Here is a 17,440-nt window from a genome sequence, read left to right on the forward strand (position 1 = left end):
ATTTGGAGTCAACATTTTAGATTGAGGGTTTAGGCCCTATAGGCACGTCTAGGAAATAAAAAGAATTCCACCATTTCAGATTCAATTTCAGCTCCATGAAAGTAGGGAAACAGTTTCCATAAGACTTTTTAACAACGATTTTGCATCAATGTAATTCTTGATTTGAATTTTTAGTTGAGTTCGTCTTGTTGAAGAAATCTTGTCAGATAATTTTATTCAAGGAATCTTTTACTTAAAGACTTAAAGTATGATGCAGAATGTTAATCCAAACAAATTCAGTGCCACATTATGTTGTTTCATATTGTTTCTATAACGATTTTGTTTCTTTGTTTCTTCTTCTTACTCCACCCTCTTTCTTTCTCTCTCTTTCTCCCCCACCCTCTTTCTCTCTCCCTCTCACTCACTCCCCTCTTTCTTTCTTTCTTTTTCTCTTTCTCTTTTACAGATGGCAAGGTGGAAGTTACGAAAGAAGGAAAATTCCTCACCACCATGGGCCCGGGAAAGGTGTTTGGAGAACTGGCTATTCTTTACAACTGTACCAGGACAGCTACCGTCAAAGGTGTGTATATACATGTATTTTTTTAGTAGGATGATACTGGTAGCACGCCCCCCCCCCCCCCATCATCCTGCTCTCCCATCATCCCATTCTCCATCCTGCACCCTTATTTGTAGATGACCGCCTCATGCCTCTAAGTGCAAAAGAGCTAATCTGGTCCCATATCATACTCTTCTTCGAGTGAGACGAACCACGGACGAACTCGCTCATTTTCGAGTGAGATTTGCATCTTTCTCGAGTGGATTTTACCTTTTTTTGGAGTGAAAGTATCTAAAAAGATTTACAGTTCACTCCAAAAGGAGCTATAATTAACTCTATCAGGAAGTTCAGTTCACTCCAAAGGGATTGGTCCCTACTATGACTCTGAGAGGAGTGTGATGGAACTAGATTAGCTCCTTTGAGATATGGAGATCGTAGGTTCGATCCCAAGCCATTGCCAAGCAAAACCATTTGTAATTTTAAGAATGGAACATTTTGCTTTCTAACATAACACGACATTTGCTCAGACGACCAATGCACCTCCGCTAATTTCTCTGAAGAAATTGGATGAGGGTTAGAGTTGTGATAGGGTTTGAATTCCTGGGCCATGTCTTAAGGGGCTTTCACAATTGCTCTTGCGATCGTTTGCGATCATTTTTTCACAATATATGTTGCACACGATCGCAACGGTTGTAAGCAGTCGCACCACCAATTGTGAAAGGGGCTTTACAAAGAGTTGCGATTGATCCGATTAACCATGCACAACTATATGGACGACCAGCATCGTCAACATCTAAAATGCATATATGTTGTTCACTATATACTTTCGAGATATGGTGTATATATATTCATACATTCATCGTTCTCTTGAAGATTCAGTGTGATTCTCTTTGTTTACTAAGGAGATCGTGCCACTTCCCTTTAGAAAAAATACGGTATGGATGGATTTCCATACAGTTGAGAACTTGAGATTGATTTGGTCAATCGTAGCTCTTTGTAAGACGGGGCCCAGAACCATGTGAGGATTAGAAATAAGGTACTGAATTTTCTACAAGCTCTGCTTCTTTTTCAGTGTCTCATTTCTCATGTTTCCTACATAATGTGAAATTAAGCTATTAATTCTGTATTTTAGAGAGAGTTCAAGAAATATAACAACAAAAAATATATTCATGGCTGTTTTAACCAAGAACTAAAGTGATTATGAATAAAAGCTTAACAATTGATGAAAAAGATATTGATTTTGTACTGTATGTAAGATTTATTGCCAATTTGCTTCAAGTTTTATGTACTGGTTTTGTTTTATCGTTATATTGTAATTTTCAACTGTTCATTTGACACATGAGATATAAAAACGCTTTAACTGAACTGAAAGGTTAAGATAAGGTTTGCAAGGTTATGTTCGCCTTGATGTGTGCATTTCCAGTAGGAGCGATTGCAGTAGGAGCCAAATTTTCCATAGAACTATAGCAAGACGCGTACACTGCTAGAATTAAGAAGGAAACTTGTAAATGTCTTATTCAAGATTGCTGGTAGAACGGTAATAACCTATCAATTTCAACCTCAGTAAATAGTTATTTAAATTGATATTTCCTTGTTTGTCTCGAATTTTTGTTCTCGATTCTGTTTTGTCAACTTCATTTATCACAAATTAGTTATTATCCCCAATCTCATGAAAGATCACCAAGACAAAATTCAGTTGTAATTAAAAATAATTCACATTTATTTATTCATTTTATTTATTCAGTTTTATTGAAAATCAGGATAGTCCTTTCAGAGCCCAAAGACCTGCTTTACAAAAAAGCCCTGTAGGCATAGAAAGATTTACAAAATAAATGAAATACAATTAATATAAAGTAAAATAGAGTACACAATCAAAATTACATGACATATCATTCATGTGCGGTTACTTTTATATATAAGCTCCGCTGAGATATGCTATGGTTTAAATCCCTGCTTTGCCCTCGAACAAAAAAGGAGGTATTATTTCATAAATACAATGATAAAGAAAATGTTACTCTTGCCTGCTGTTGAAATTCAATCGCGCGGTGTATTGGCTGCAGATTTCCCCGCTACTCTCCCAGCTTCACCCCTAATACCCAGTTCCCACTGCCACGATTGAAACCGTGGTCTTAATCGTGGAGTTATCGTAATGATCGTATCAGATCGTATCGGATCGTATCAGATCATTCGAGGCAATCTTATTGATCATAGAAAAGTTTTGAATGTCTGAAATTGTGTTTTATTGTAACACTTAAGAAAAAACAAATTGTATAGTGTTAAATCTATGAGTTGTCAAGGTATTTATTAATTTGTGAAGAGATGAGACTTCTATTTGTATATGTATTTATTTTGTATATGAATTGAAGTTGTTGTCAAATAAAAACTACTTAATACAACAAAAAAAGAATGGTTAAAAAATTCGCGATCGATTACGAAAGGCCGATCGTTGCGTTTGTAACAGGTGAAGACGAGGTGCCGTGGCCGAGTGGGTTAAGCAAAAACACCCGACTATATATACACCACGAAAGTCCGGGGTTCGATTCCCAGCACGACCCTTGACCAATGCTCTTTTATCTTGCATCAAATTAATGAAAATGCGTTATACATTATTGATACCAACGTGCGCACGTGTTTAAAAAAAAAGATCGCGCAAAAGTGGGAACGAGGTATAAGTCTGATAGCCCCAAAACAAATTTGACACATTTTCGAGGGTTTTCCCGAACGATCTTATGTTACCATCGCGTTGCCTGTAGCTGCTAGCCACAGTTCGGTCTTCTTAAACTTCCATTGATCTTTTCCTCTGTTTTTCATTATTTCTACAAGATGAAATCAAAGTGTAGAGAGAAAGAGACAGGCCATGCAAATATCGAATTAGAACGCCGAGCCTCGGGGTGCGTTTTCACGGGTCAACATAAACAGAAATTCCTCTTCAAATTTCCTACATTGATTTTAAAAGTTCACGCCTGAATTAGTGTTGCAATATTTTGTTTCACAACTGATGTCATTTATCAAACATGAGCCCAGTTTTAGTATAAAATTGACGTTCATATTTACGTCTTGACAGAGGTGAAATGGGTCAGATGTGTTCATGGCGTATTGGGCAAAATTTCTATTTAAAAGGGGTCGTGGGAGAGCGAGGCAAGTGAGCACAAATTCTGACCTTATCCAAAATAATGAACACATAATTTTATGACAGATTTTGAAATAATAATCCGTAAATGTGTTCATAGTGTAACCTTTTCCTTTCCCAGTTTTCTTTATTTTACTTTTTTGTTGCCTTGGTCGTGTAACTTGTTTATATATATATACAAATATATATATTTGTTTGATATTGAACACAAATTTTCCTGATATTTACATTGCATAATGATCTCATTCCTTCCGATTGTCAAATGTTAGTTGCCTCATAATGTATTTTGTAAATATGGATTCTCATTTGATCTTTTAAAAGACGTTATAGGGGCAGTTGAAATTATGTTTAATTAAGATTGTGTCAGAAGTGGAATACTAGGACCTAAACTGAAACTTTTTGAATTTCTCATAAATAAAAAAATAATAATTTGACGGAAAAAAGTTCTAAAAACTTTTATGGGGAAATCATACAATTTATTTCGGCTAATGTATCGGTGGCGCCATGGACCTGGTGGCGCCAAGTACCACCTTTAAAATGAAAAGCTGATCAGGTTTTATGGGAAGATTCTTAGGTCAGAAATGAACAATATTTATACATTGTCAAGATCAAGATATTGTTGATGACAAGTATTCACCAGGTGGTATCTGATATCATCAGAGGCGTATGTAAGAATGACCGTGTGTGAGTTTAACTAAATGGCGCCTTTGTGCAAAACTGCAAAACTTTACGTTGTGATAATATTGCTAAATAATTGTTGTAAATAGCTGTTTTTCGGCTCCCGGGTCTCCCCTTTCTCTCGCTTTCTTTTTTTCTTTCTTTCTTTCTACCCACCCCCTCTCCCCTCCCCCCTCTAGCTTTTCATTTCGATGCATGGTTCTCTGACTTCTCTCTCCGTTTTACTTTTCTCCCTCTCTTCTCGCCCCCTTTCCCTTTCTCATTTATGTCTTTTCTCTTCATTTTGTCTCTCACGTATTCAAGCTCTTCCACCGCCTCTCCCCTTCGTTCTCCCTCTTCCTTATGACCCTATCTCCTTCAAGCTCTCCAATTCTTCTTCTCTCCACCACTCTGTCTCCGTGCATAAACTAATGTTCATGTTGATGTTTTAATCCATGCTGTTTTAAATCATGTTGGGTATTAAACGATTTATCTGGAGGCGAGATGAACCGGGTGACACGCGGGAAACTCAATATGTGCATTTGATGCGACTCAAGTGTTCAGGAATGGCAAGGGAGTTCATTTGGCATATCTCCTGGGATGTGCCCCTCCTAATAAAAGGGGGTAACAACGGGCCACCAGCCTGGTATCTATGTCGGTCCACACCAGAGAAGCGTTGAAACAACACTAGTTAAGAATCAAAACGATATTGGTTCAACACTAATTGTGTTGCTTAAATGCCAAATTGGCGTTAGCCTAACGTCAAAGCGGTGTTGTTTCAACACCTCTCTGGTGTGGACCGATATACATACCAGGCTGGTGTTAAATACACCGGCATTTTTGCAGTGAAGTTATTACAAATCATGAATAAAAGAAAGAGAAGTCATAATACACCAATACTTATTTGATTATTTTAGAAATCTTTTGAGGAGATTCGCCCTTGCATTTCATACGTCACCCTGTCCCACGTACGCTCCCTATTATGTATGAATCTTTCTACCATGGCGTAAATAACATGTTGACCCCCCCCCCCACACACACACACCCAATCTTTCCTACGCAATCACGTAAACGCATACATGCGCATAATCTTATTACACATAAAAAATATGTGAAGATATCTCCTCATAAAGTCGTAAATCTTTGTGCCCCTATATAGGAAATGGGTAACGTCTTTACCCCCATGATCTGCTCCGACTTTACCTCCGAAGATGTGTCACTTAAAACCCTAGTAATAGGGGGGGGGGTCCGTTTTCGGTAACACGACATTTTCTCTGGCGATAATTGATATGGGTTTAATTTGTCCAAGATACAGGGTTAGGGTTTTGTGTCAGGGTTAGGTTTAGGATATGGTATAATGTTAAATCATGCCAGGTTGAAGTTGGTCATTCCGTTTGTGTGTGGAATTTATCGCGGAGCAAAATGTCGCCGGAGCAAATGTCATGGAACCCTCGCTTTCATCCTGCCGCTCCTGCTCCCATAACATCACACAACCTGTCCCCTACCAAGAAAGGGGTCACTCCGGGGGACAAAATAGGGCGTATTGGGTACATTTTCTCGAAAGTTGCAAGCGAGCAAGCAAAAATAACGACTGTTTTGAGATGAAAATATAAGTCTATAATGGATTTTAACTTAACATCTAAAACAATTATACATGTAATGTATATCATGCATTATGTCCTCCCTTTTACTTTCCTTTCTTTCATTCTTTTTATTTTTCTTCCTTTTCCTTGGTCATGAAAATTGGTCACGGACATCTTTATACGCCGGTGCTCAATGGGGGGGGGGGGCTTTTTCACCCCTCCCCCTCCTATTAACAATAACTCCGCCATCTCAGACTATAGGTTCATGCGTTGGCATCTGGAGTTGAATGAACCGTTTTGAATTTCAAATTTCTCGCAGCGGGCCCACCATGCATGCAGAAAATCAAAATAATAATTCGTTTGGCCATCGGATATGCTTGACAAATTTCCAACTCTTGAATTAAAGATTGTCGTGAAACAAATGTCATGGGTTGGTGTGAAATGACTTGAATAACGAGATAAGCTCAGACTCCAAGCTTTCAGCGACTCTATACTGTTCTGTAAATCATCGATCAGGAATGTACAGGAGGGTTGAAAACATTTAGAATTGCTTTCCTTTTGCAGAAAGTGATTTTTACAATGAATTCCACAATATGACATTTTTTTTAATACAATTTCACTTCCTGTAAACCTTAAGCCCCCATCACACTTATTCGGAATTAGCAGGAATCAAGCAGAAGCTGGAACGAAAACAATATTATTTTAAAAATCTAGAAATTTTTGGGAGGAACTTATTTAAACACCAAACTGGAGTTGAAATTCAGTAAATTGACCAGGTGAATCATCATACACTAGTCAAAATGAACCGCAATGGAGTCAGATTTATAATTCGTGCTACATTCTTGGACATTCTGAGTGCATTCGAAATATTTTTTGTAATTTCTTTTGGCCGTCCCGAAGGTTTTGATCACGTTCAAAACATTCGAGGGGTACTTTCGAACGGTGTTCGAAGTAGATTTAAATGACCAACTGGTGGTCGAACAATATAGTCCTTTCATTCCGACCAATTCTGCTTGATTCAGAATAAGTGTGATGGGGGCTACGAGGCAGTGATGATAATGCGATAGTGAATTAATATTTTCTTCACACCTACCATAACCATGGGAGATATTAAGTTGAGGGCAGTCCTCTTTGTGTCCTTTTGGTGTTGGTGTTATTTTGGTGTTTGTGTTGGGCCGAGTTTCAAATCTTCACAGCACCAAGTTCAAAACGAAGCTGATCCTGGCTCAAATTCTGCTAGGTGCTGATCTATCAATGATTTATGATTCGGATCATATTTTGAAAACTCACATTAGGTATTGGTGCTAGAGATTTAGAATGCAGTGTGAATTTCGCTTCCAAAACCAACAATAGCACTGACACTGAATTTGAATCACTCGATGGTGAAAATGTTGCTGCTTATGTAACCATTAATCACAACCAAACATTGAGAATCTTCTGCACAAGTGAAATAGGTTTCTTTATCAAATTAATTGCAATCCTACATCGTTTTAGTAATAACAATGATGATGATAATAACACAGTTCTTGTATATAGCGCATATCACATTATGTCATAACGTCCCTACGCGCTTCCAAAGGAGTTGGATATATTTTATATTATACAGCTGTGCAGTTTGGTCTCCGTACAAAAATGTGATAATGCGTCCCATTTTCTTCTTCGTCCAAACCGAAAAAAAAATTTGCTTGGCTGGAATTTTTTTGAAAACTTTGTGTGCATGCTATGCGTGGCTTACTCTAATCATCTTCATACACTGGAGGATATACCCCCCCCCCCCCGCCCCTTTGGAAAATCCTGAATCCGCCCCTGTCTTCACATTAGTGAAAAGTTACTGAGGGGGAATCCCTTATAATTTAATATGCGTGCTGCAGGAGTCGGTATTGGCAAGGATTTTAAGATTGAAACCATTCCGTTGATGTTAAAATGTTTCCTATGTTGTCTAATTCCTAGCTGTAACCAACACAAAGCTATGGGCTATAGATAGACCGTGCTTCCAGGCCATCATGATGAAGACGAGTTTAGTTAGACAAGCAGACTACGTCGAGTTGATACGAAGGTGGGGATAGTAGTTATAATCATGACGATGATGATGATGATGATGATAATGAGGAGGAGGAGGAGGATATTTATGATAATGATGAGGGGGATGATGGTAGTTGTGGTGGTGATGATGATGTTGTTGATGATGATGATGATGATAATGATGATGATGATTGTGGTGGTGATGATGATGGTGATGATGACGATGAAGGTGGTGGTGGTGATGATGGTGAGGGTGGTGGTGGTGGTGATGATGATGATGATGAGGAGGAGGAGGATATTTATGATACTGATGAGGATGATGATGGTAGTTGTGGTGTTGGTGATGATGAAAATGATGATGATGATGATGGTGGTGGTGATGATGATGATGATGATGATGATGATGGTGATGATGATGATGATGATGATGATGATGATGATGATGAAGATAATGAAGATGATGAAGATGATGATGAGGAGGAGGATATTTATGATACTGATGAGGAGGATGATGGTAGTTGTGGTGTTGGTGATGATGATGGTGGTGATGATGATGATGATGATGATGATGATGATGATGATGATGGTGGTGGTGATGATGAGGAAGAGGAGGAGGATATTTATGATAATGATGAGGGGGATGATGGTAGTTGTGGTGGTGATGATGATGTTGTTGATGATGATGATAATGATGATGATGATTGTGGTGGTGATGATGATGGTGATGATGACGATGAAGGTGGTGGTGGTGATGATGGTGAGGGTGGTGGTGGTGGTGATGATGATGATGATGAGGAGGAGGAGGATATTTATGATACTGATGAGGATGATGATGGTAGTTGTGGTGTTGGTGATGATGAAAATGATGATGATGATGATGGTGGTGGTGATGATGATGATGATGATGATGATGATGATGATGGTGATGATGATGATGATGATGATGATGATGATGATGATGAAGATAATGAAGATGATGAAGATGATGATGAGGAGGAGGATATTTATGATACTGATGAGGAGGATGATGGTAGTTGTGGTGTTGGTGATGATGATGGTGGTGGTGATGATGATGATGATGATGATGATGATGATAATGATGGTTATGATGATTGTGATTGTGATAGTGATGGTGGTGGTGGTGTTGGTGGTGGTGATATGATGATGATGAGGAGGAGGAGGATGATGACGATGATGATGATGATGGTTGGTGGTGGTGGTGATGATGATGACGATGATGGTAGTGGTGGTGTTGATGGTGAGGGTAGTGATGATGATGATGATGATGATGATGATGACGACAATGATGATAATGATGGTTATGATGATTATGATGGTGGTGGTGGTGTTGGTGGTGGTGATGATGATGATGACGATGAGGAGGAGGATGATGATGACAATGATAGTGAAGGTGGTGCTGCTGATGATGATGATGATATGGAGGAGGAAGATGTGATAATAATGATGATATTGAGGAGGATAATGATGCTAAGGATGATGATGATGATAATGATGATGATGATGATTATTATTATTATGTGGTGAAACTGATGCTGCTGACGGCAGTGCTGCTGGGGCTCATTGTCATGTTGGTGATTAAATATGCAATAAAATGATAAAAATGATGAAATTGATGTTGATGATGACTTCAAATAAGAGGATAATAACGAGATTGGAGATTATAATAATGATTGCATTGATTGTGGTCTAGCTGATTAAGTATAGTTATATCATCATACTTTCAGAATTCCGGGTGGTATGTGTATTCTTTTCTTTCATTTATGCAAACAGATATATATTTTCCTTTTTTTTTTAGGGTACCAACCTTCCACCTTCTACCTGATGAAACGCTCAACAAAATAGTAGATGTTGTAGATGAGGTAAGAAATCGGTTCATACAAAATTCTTTCAAACATGTCAAGGAAAGGAATAATTAGGAAACGATCGGATATGAAGAAATAATTAATCTGAATCTATTCTCTGAAAAGTTGATTAATTTTGTTTTATATTATGTTTTTCAAAGTTTGTCACCATTTGCTTAACAAATGTAATCCATATACATTTTTCTTCCCTTTTAATCGTGGATTTGTTGATTTCTTTGAATACATTTTCATGACTGTTAGTCATATATCTGTAAATTTTAGAATACATTTTACTTTTCACTTAATCATAAGTAGAGGGGTTTTTAATCAATATTTTAACAAATGGCATCTTGTAGTGAGCTTGTAATAGAAACATTTCTCCTATCTTGTGAGAGAAAAATAAGTGAGCAGCAAACATATTCCCTCGGATAGGACGTCAAATGAAGGCCCCGTGTAGAGGAGAGTCACCACCTTTGCACGTTAAGAACACACTGCACTAGTCGTGTAAGAGTAGGGGGAAACCCCGGTGTAGTGGTCCACCTGCACTCCCCCAATCAGTTATATCGAAAGGAGAGACCTGCGGGTCATAGTGATTCAGTTCGCTTTTCGCCTCCCAGGCACAGGTGACGCCAAACAAATAATAGATAAATAAATAAACATGGGTAAAAACACTTACATTTAAATTTTGCATATCTTGTATAGGAAAAATGTACAGCAAGTGTATTCACGTGAAAGTTCATTTTCTTTTGTATTCTCCACATTTTCCTTCTGTCTATCTGTTCATTTTGTTCTCCACAGACTTACTTTGATGAAGGTGATTACATCGTTAGGCAAGGTGCAACAGGGGATACTATGTACATCATCAGTAAAGGAAAGGTAAATAGTATTATTCTTAAAATAAGACAATTCGTGGAGCATTGTGGCCCAGTGGATTAGTCTCCAGACTTTTAAACAGAGGGTCGTGGGTTCAAATCCCAGCCATGGCGTAGTTTCCTTCAGTAAGAAATTTATCCACATTGTGCTGCACTCAACCCAGGTGAGGTGAATGGGTACCTGGCAGGAATTTATTCCTTGAAATGCCGAGCGCGTAAAAGCTGCTTGAACTACAGCCGGTGTAATAATATCAAAGTCCTTTGGAAGTGCATAGATACGTTATTCATAATGTGATATGCGCTATAAAAGAACTGTCTATTATTATTATTATTTGTTTTACGTTTCAGAGATCTCATGATAATGAAAATAAAACCTCAATCCAATTCAATTTCACATGTTCCTTGAAATAACGAAGAAAATTTTCACAATAAAAATGGATACAATTATTGATTTTTATTACCTGCGATTTGACTTAATCCTCATGAAATGCTTGTGTCTAACCTCGTTTAGCATGTTTTTATCTTGTTAACTCCAAATTGCCAGATATCATTATTATTTTACATTGATAAGAAATGATTGTGTATCAGTGAGATTTGGTCATTTCGCTTTTCTTGCTTTGCATTTGTCAGTGTCAAGTTATGCAGAAGACAATGTCTGGTCAAATTAAGAACACGAAGCTGCTAGAAAAGGGGGACTTCTTCGGGCAGTCAGCATTAGAAGGGTAAGTATGGACACATTATAGCATGGTATATATGAATGGTGCATCTGGCAAACTTTCTGTCACAAGTACAAGAGAGAGAGAGAGGGGGTGGGGAGAGAGACAAAAAGACACTACTATTTTTGGAGAATTTTCGTTTTTTAAAATATGACAAATAATGTAAGAGAAAAATGGTCATCAATTTTTGTCTCACCTGCATAGCAGAGTGAGACTATAGGCGCCGCTTTTCCGACGGCGGCGGCGGCGGCGACGGCGACGGCGACGGCGGCGTCAACACCAAATCTTAACCTGAGGTTAAGTTTTTGAAATGACAGCATAACTTAGAAAGTATATGGACCTACTTCATGAAACTTGGCCATAAGGTTAATCAAGTATTACTGAACATCCTGCCTGAGTTTCATGTCACATGACCAAGGTCAAAGGTCATTTAGGGTCAATGAACTTAGACCATGTTGGGGGAATCAACATCAAAATCTTAACCTAAGGTTAAGTTTTTGAAATGTCATCATAACTTAGAAAATATATGGACCTAGTTCATGAAACTTATACATAAGGTTAATCAAGTATCACTGAACATCCTGCATGAGTTTCACATCACATGACCAAGGTCAAAGGTCATTTAGGGTCAATGAACTTTGGCCGAATTGGGGGTATCTGTTGAATTACCATCATAACTTTGAAAGTTTATGGATCTGATTCATGAAACTTGGACATAATAGTAATCAAGTATTACTGAACATCCTGTGCAAGTTTCAGGTCACATGATCAAGGTCAAAGGTCATTTAGGGTCAATGAACTTTGGCCGAAGTGGGGTATTTGTTGAATTACAGCCATAAATTTGAAAGTGTGTTGGTCTAGTTCATAAAACTTGGACATAATAGTAATCAAGTATCACTGAACATCCTGTGCGAGTTTCAGGTCACATGATCAAGGTCAAAGGTCATGTAAGGTCAAAGAACTTTGGCCACGTTGGGGGTATTTGTTGAATTGCCATCATATCTCTATAAGTGTATTGGTCTAGTTCATAAAACGTGGAAATAAGAGTAACCAAGTATCACTGAACATCTTGTACGAGTTATAGTAGTTTTCAAAATCAGCACTGCTGCTATATTGAATCGCATGATGCAGGTGAGACGGCCAGAGGCATTCCACTTGTTTTATTGTGAGGGCACTCCCCCCCCCCTTGATAGAAGTGAAATAGAAGGACAAAGAGAGGAGGTAGAGAAGGAGAATGGAGTGGGAGGGAGAGGAGGAGGAGGAATATAACAAAGAAGAAGAAGAAGGAGAAGAAGGAGGAGGAAGAAGAAGAGGAGGAAGAATAGGAAGAGAAGAAAGGAGAAGAACAAGAGGAAGAGGTAGAGGAAGAAGAAGAGGAAGAAGAAGAAGAAGAGGAATAACAAGAGGAAGAGGTAGAGGAAGAAGAAGAAGGCGGAAGAGAAGAAGAAGAAGAAACAGTAGGAGGAGGAATAGAACAAAAAGGAGAAGAGGAGGAAGAAGAAGAAAGTAAAAGAAACAAGTATTAGAAATAGATTTACACATAATGTGTGTATACTTTTAATCACATTTTTACTACTAAATTCAACACAATTCTTTATAGTTATTTTTCATGGTTATAAACATGTATTACATTTCTTGGTCATGATGTCAATTTTCTTAATGATAATATTGCACCAAGCCTCTGCGTCTGATAACATTCATAAATGAATTTCCAATCTTGTTCATTATTGATTTTTCAGTCCTAAACTTGTTACCTTCTTATATGAAAAAAAAACAACCTCGACCTCTAATTGCAATTAAAATTAATTTTGTGCACTCGGAAATGAGTTTTCAATCTAGCTCATTAATGGTTGTTCAGTCTTAAATTGATTAACCTTCTTATATAAAAAAAAATCAACCTATTTGCATTGCAATTAAAATTAATTTTGTGCAAATTTGCTCATTAACATGTGAGCTGAAAGGAGGGGGTATTTATAAATGTATTTTATCCATGTAGCACTGACATACACTTTAACTTATACTTTGTTTTACACCTCTGTTCACCTTAAGTTTTTACTATGTTTTTTCTTGTTGTTTTTTATAGTGATGAAATTATCAGAGAAGCAACAGTAATAGCAGCAGACTCCACTGGTGTCGTTTGCCTTGCATTAGACAGGGAGTAAGTATATAGTATAGGCCTACTGAATTTCATTCTTTTTTTTAATTTCATTTTAAGAGGAACAAATTAACAATGATCAATACAGCGCAATAACAACAATCAAATCATTATGCAAAATACTATAACAAAAGAGTAAAAATGCACACAGTACAAAAGAAAACATCAAATAGACTGCATTGTAACCACTGGCGGATCCAGGAGGCACAGCCAGCCCGTTGCCCCCCCCCCCCCTTTGAAAGTGAAGACCTTTTTTTTTTCTTGCTTGTCAAATTTTGTTAGGAAGAAATATCATTATCATTAATTAACTTTTTTTTTTTTGCTTGTCAAATTTTCCTCAGAAAATGTGCCCCCCTTTGGAAAATCCTGGATCTGCCCCTAATTTTAACTATTATTGTTACCAACACAAAAATCTTCCAAACATGCTTACATACACTCACTTTGCACCCCCCTCCCCTCACATCGACACCTTTCCTTTCCTCGTGCATGGTCCTTACAGATATCACTTATTCTTTTTGAAACAGAGAAGACACGAATGAAAATATGTAAAAATACATTGTAAGGACCGTGCATTTCTTTCCCTCCTCAGCCCCCCCCCTTCCACTCTACACCTGCACTCGTATACATTAAGATGGTATTGTTAACCCACTGCCTATTAGAACCGGGCAATTCCTGTACAAAGCCTATGGGAAATAAAGAAATCAGTCGTCAACGGGTTAAATATAATTTGTTATTGTTTTCCGGGGTTGCCACAAAGTCAAGCTTAACTTATAGTGGCAACCCCTGCAACCTTTTTAAATCTCTATATTATGGAAAATACAAACTTGTTCATATTTAACAAAAATCATAATGCCTGCGGATTACCAAGCGATATCAAAGTTATTGCAGTAGCGTAATGAGCCAAAAATGTTTACGGGCCCAGACATGGGTCAAAATTACTATAAGGCTGTGAGCAAGTGAAGGGATTCAGCAAAAATTGTCACTTTTTTAGTACAATAATCTTATTTTGTGAAAAATGTTTATACAACATGCAGAACATGATATCATATTTCACCCCTTTTCCTTAATTTCTCTTTTTTCTTTTCTCTTTCTTTTCTTTGTTGTGATTATTGTTTTTTTGGGGGGGTGAGGAAGGGGGTTTATATTTACAAAATATTCTATCAATCTATAATAGTGCACATAATATTTCTGTAATTAAATCAGGGATTGAATTAAAAAGGCAGCAAATTAATAAGAACGAATCTAAGCAATGAAATAAATGAAGGAACGAAACGCAGAAATAAGTACGCTTTCCTTAAAAATTGGAAATTCTACATCCGTCATCTTTAAACAATGCAATTAAAATATTGAGAATCCATATCCAAGTCAATCATGAACTCATGCGTAATTTTGCTCCTTAAGCGAAGGACTCTACGCTGATATTGAAATATTTCTGGATTATCAAATTCTAAGTCCCGAATTCCCGCCTATCGTTTTTTAATTTGGTCTCCAAATCTATTCGTTTTATCTGCAATTTCATATTCAAGTTTCCTTTACAAATTAATTAAAAACCTTGTTGAAGACTGAAACCCTTCTTTCAGGCCAGCTCAGCACCATAATTTTACTCCAAATCCTTATCATCAAAGACGGAATTAAGTGGTACAAGTACCGTTCTCGATTTATATGCAGGCTTGTTGATTGAATAATAAAAGTTTATGATGATGATTTTTACGAGACGATAGTGCCTATACAATGCAGTATCACTTACAAAGTGAAGGTAGTTATAGTATGTTGCAAATGATTTACAAGTAAAACAGGATCATGATTTTGCTATCTACTGGTAATAGGGTCCCTTTACTCATTGATTAGGTGTTCAGGGAGTCAGCAGCGTTATGAAAGACGTGCCTGATTGCTGATTGCTTCAGTGTAGCGGCAGAACAGAGTTTATCATAATTATCATTACAAGCATTCTTTCTAGCACTTGTCTATTACCTTGGCCTGGTACATGGGTAATAGATTTGTTATATTTACTGATTGGTGTATAGGGATACAATTGAAAAATATAAAAAGACACACATATAGTTGTGTATAGTCACAGGATGCGATCATTGCTTTCTTTATGAATTTACATGGAAACAAAATCCCCTCATCATTTTTTTAAACGAGATGAAAAGGTCATTATTTTATTAATCATGCTCCTGGGGGGCCGTTTCATGAAAGTTGTCAGCACTGACAAGTTGTATTTCTTCGACAACTACCATAGTAACAGTCAGAGGCCAGTGCCTCTCAGCCAATCAAAACCAAGGATTTCACTAAAATTGTCAGCACTGACAATTTAGTCAGCGCTGACAACTTTCATGAACACCCCCCACCAGGTTGTTTAGTTTGTCTGACATAAATCACCCAGTCATCTTTACACTGGTGTAAATCCTTGCATCACACTTATTGTTCAGGGGGGGTGATCCATCCCCCCCCCCCCCCCCCACTTGAATAGCATGACGTCACGGATTTGCACCCTTGCATTTTTAGTCACCATTTTGAGCTTCTCATTCATTGTGTAGTGTTACGCTATTTTTCTTATAAAGATGAAAAGCTTTCATGCTATCGTATCTTTATAAAAGAAGGACATGTTGAAGAGAAATATTTCCAAAAGTGCAGATTTTAGGAACACACTATGTTTTTTTAACCAACCCCCCAAAAATTAATTGAAATATATGAACTGGCCAACTGTTTAAAAAATCCGAATTAATTTTGCAATTTTGTTTTAAACAAGTTGGTAGGTTCATATGTGTATCAACACGTAGGCTGGTTAAATAATTTATGAGAGTGTTCATTTTTATACACATGTATTTTATTGTTCATAATATTCACGAAAATCGTCTTCTTTCATCTCTCATGCATTCCATAGATGAGTATCTGTATACACACGTCTCATTCTAAGCATTTATTTTGCACTGTGTGCATCCGACCACAGTATGCCTCTTTAAAAAGCCCTTGACCTGATTCCTCAAAATATTTTCCACACGTTCGATGAATCGTGAAGAGCAAACGCCCCGAATCCCTGAATAGAATTGTCCTTACCGGAAACGGCCCCAGAAATCAAGTTCTGTCAGTGTTCTATATTTGTGATCTAGGTCTATATAAATCTGATTGTGGATATTATGATCATCCGATTCACTTGAGATATGCTTTTTGGTAATATATTTTCTCCTGTGTTTCTTATCCGCAAGAGAAATAATTGTATACTTCCATAGTTTGTAATTGACTTTTTCTTTGCAATGATTCTGATATTTTTTTCACAGTGCTGGTTTCTTCCAAGCCAGGAGCTCGATCAAGTCACATAAAGACACAATGTTTATTTCCAACGGTGTATTACAGTGTTGAATAGTTAAAATTCACTTGTGACTTTTGAAGGTTTCCATTGCGAAGAAGAAGACTATAGTGGATTCATGGTGCACCATGTATTCTTTCGTGGACATTTGTTGGTCCTGAAAATGATTTTATTTTAGAGTTTAGGTGGTCCTTTTCATGACCAACAATTGCCTGCAAAAGAATCCATGGTACCTTGAAACCAATACACTCTGAATTCACTTGTTCCAAGAAGTAACTAAATGATATTTTATTGTTTTTTTTTCTGCCCTATAATTTTGTATATTTCCAGAGCCTTCCTTCAAGTAGCAGGTGGTCTAGACTCAGTCATCAAGAACAAATTAGAAGATAACGCCAAGAGTAGGTAAGTCAGTGAATGAAGTATTACTATGGTATTCCACATACTGAGAATCTTGCTGTATGATTGGTCACAAGTGGGTCATGTGATATTGTAGGTTGGCCCGCGCAATAACCCAGTGGTCTTATGTGTTTTGCCAAACTTGCAACACTCTAAAAAAAAGTTTATCCAATAGTGGGTAAAATGGGAACATGCATGTTTG

At 37.4% G+C, this 17,440-nt stretch overlaps 1 protein-coding gene across 1 annotated transcript in view; it reads left to right on the forward strand.

The window, feature by feature from the left end:
* Positions 1-449: 449 nt before the first annotated feature.
* The window catches only part of LOC129282276 (cGMP-dependent protein kinase 1-like), a 31,046-nt gene continuing 14,055 nt past the window's right edge, over positions 450-17,440 (forward strand). The window contains exons 1-7 of the mRNA XM_054918204.2: positions 450-559; positions 7,856-7,961; positions 9,744-9,807; positions 10,588-10,665; positions 11,292-11,383; positions 13,461-13,535; positions 17,173-17,244. Of these exons, the coding sequence (XP_054774179.2) occupies positions 490-559; positions 7,856-7,961; positions 9,744-9,807; positions 10,588-10,665; positions 11,292-11,383; positions 13,461-13,535; positions 17,173-17,244 (557 nt within the window). The 5' untranslated portion in view covers positions 450-489. The remainder of the gene's footprint in view (positions 560-7,855; positions 7,962-9,743; positions 9,808-10,587; positions 10,666-11,291; positions 11,384-13,460; positions 13,536-17,172; positions 17,245-17,440) is intronic.

Source organism: Lytechinus pictus, chromosome 18, assembly GCF_037042905.1.
Source record: "Lytechinus pictus isolate F3 Inbred chromosome 18, Lp3.0, whole genome shotgun sequence".
In the NCBI taxonomy this organism is placed as follows: domain Eukaryota; kingdom Metazoa; phylum Echinodermata; class Echinoidea; order Temnopleuroida; family Toxopneustidae; genus Lytechinus; species Lytechinus pictus.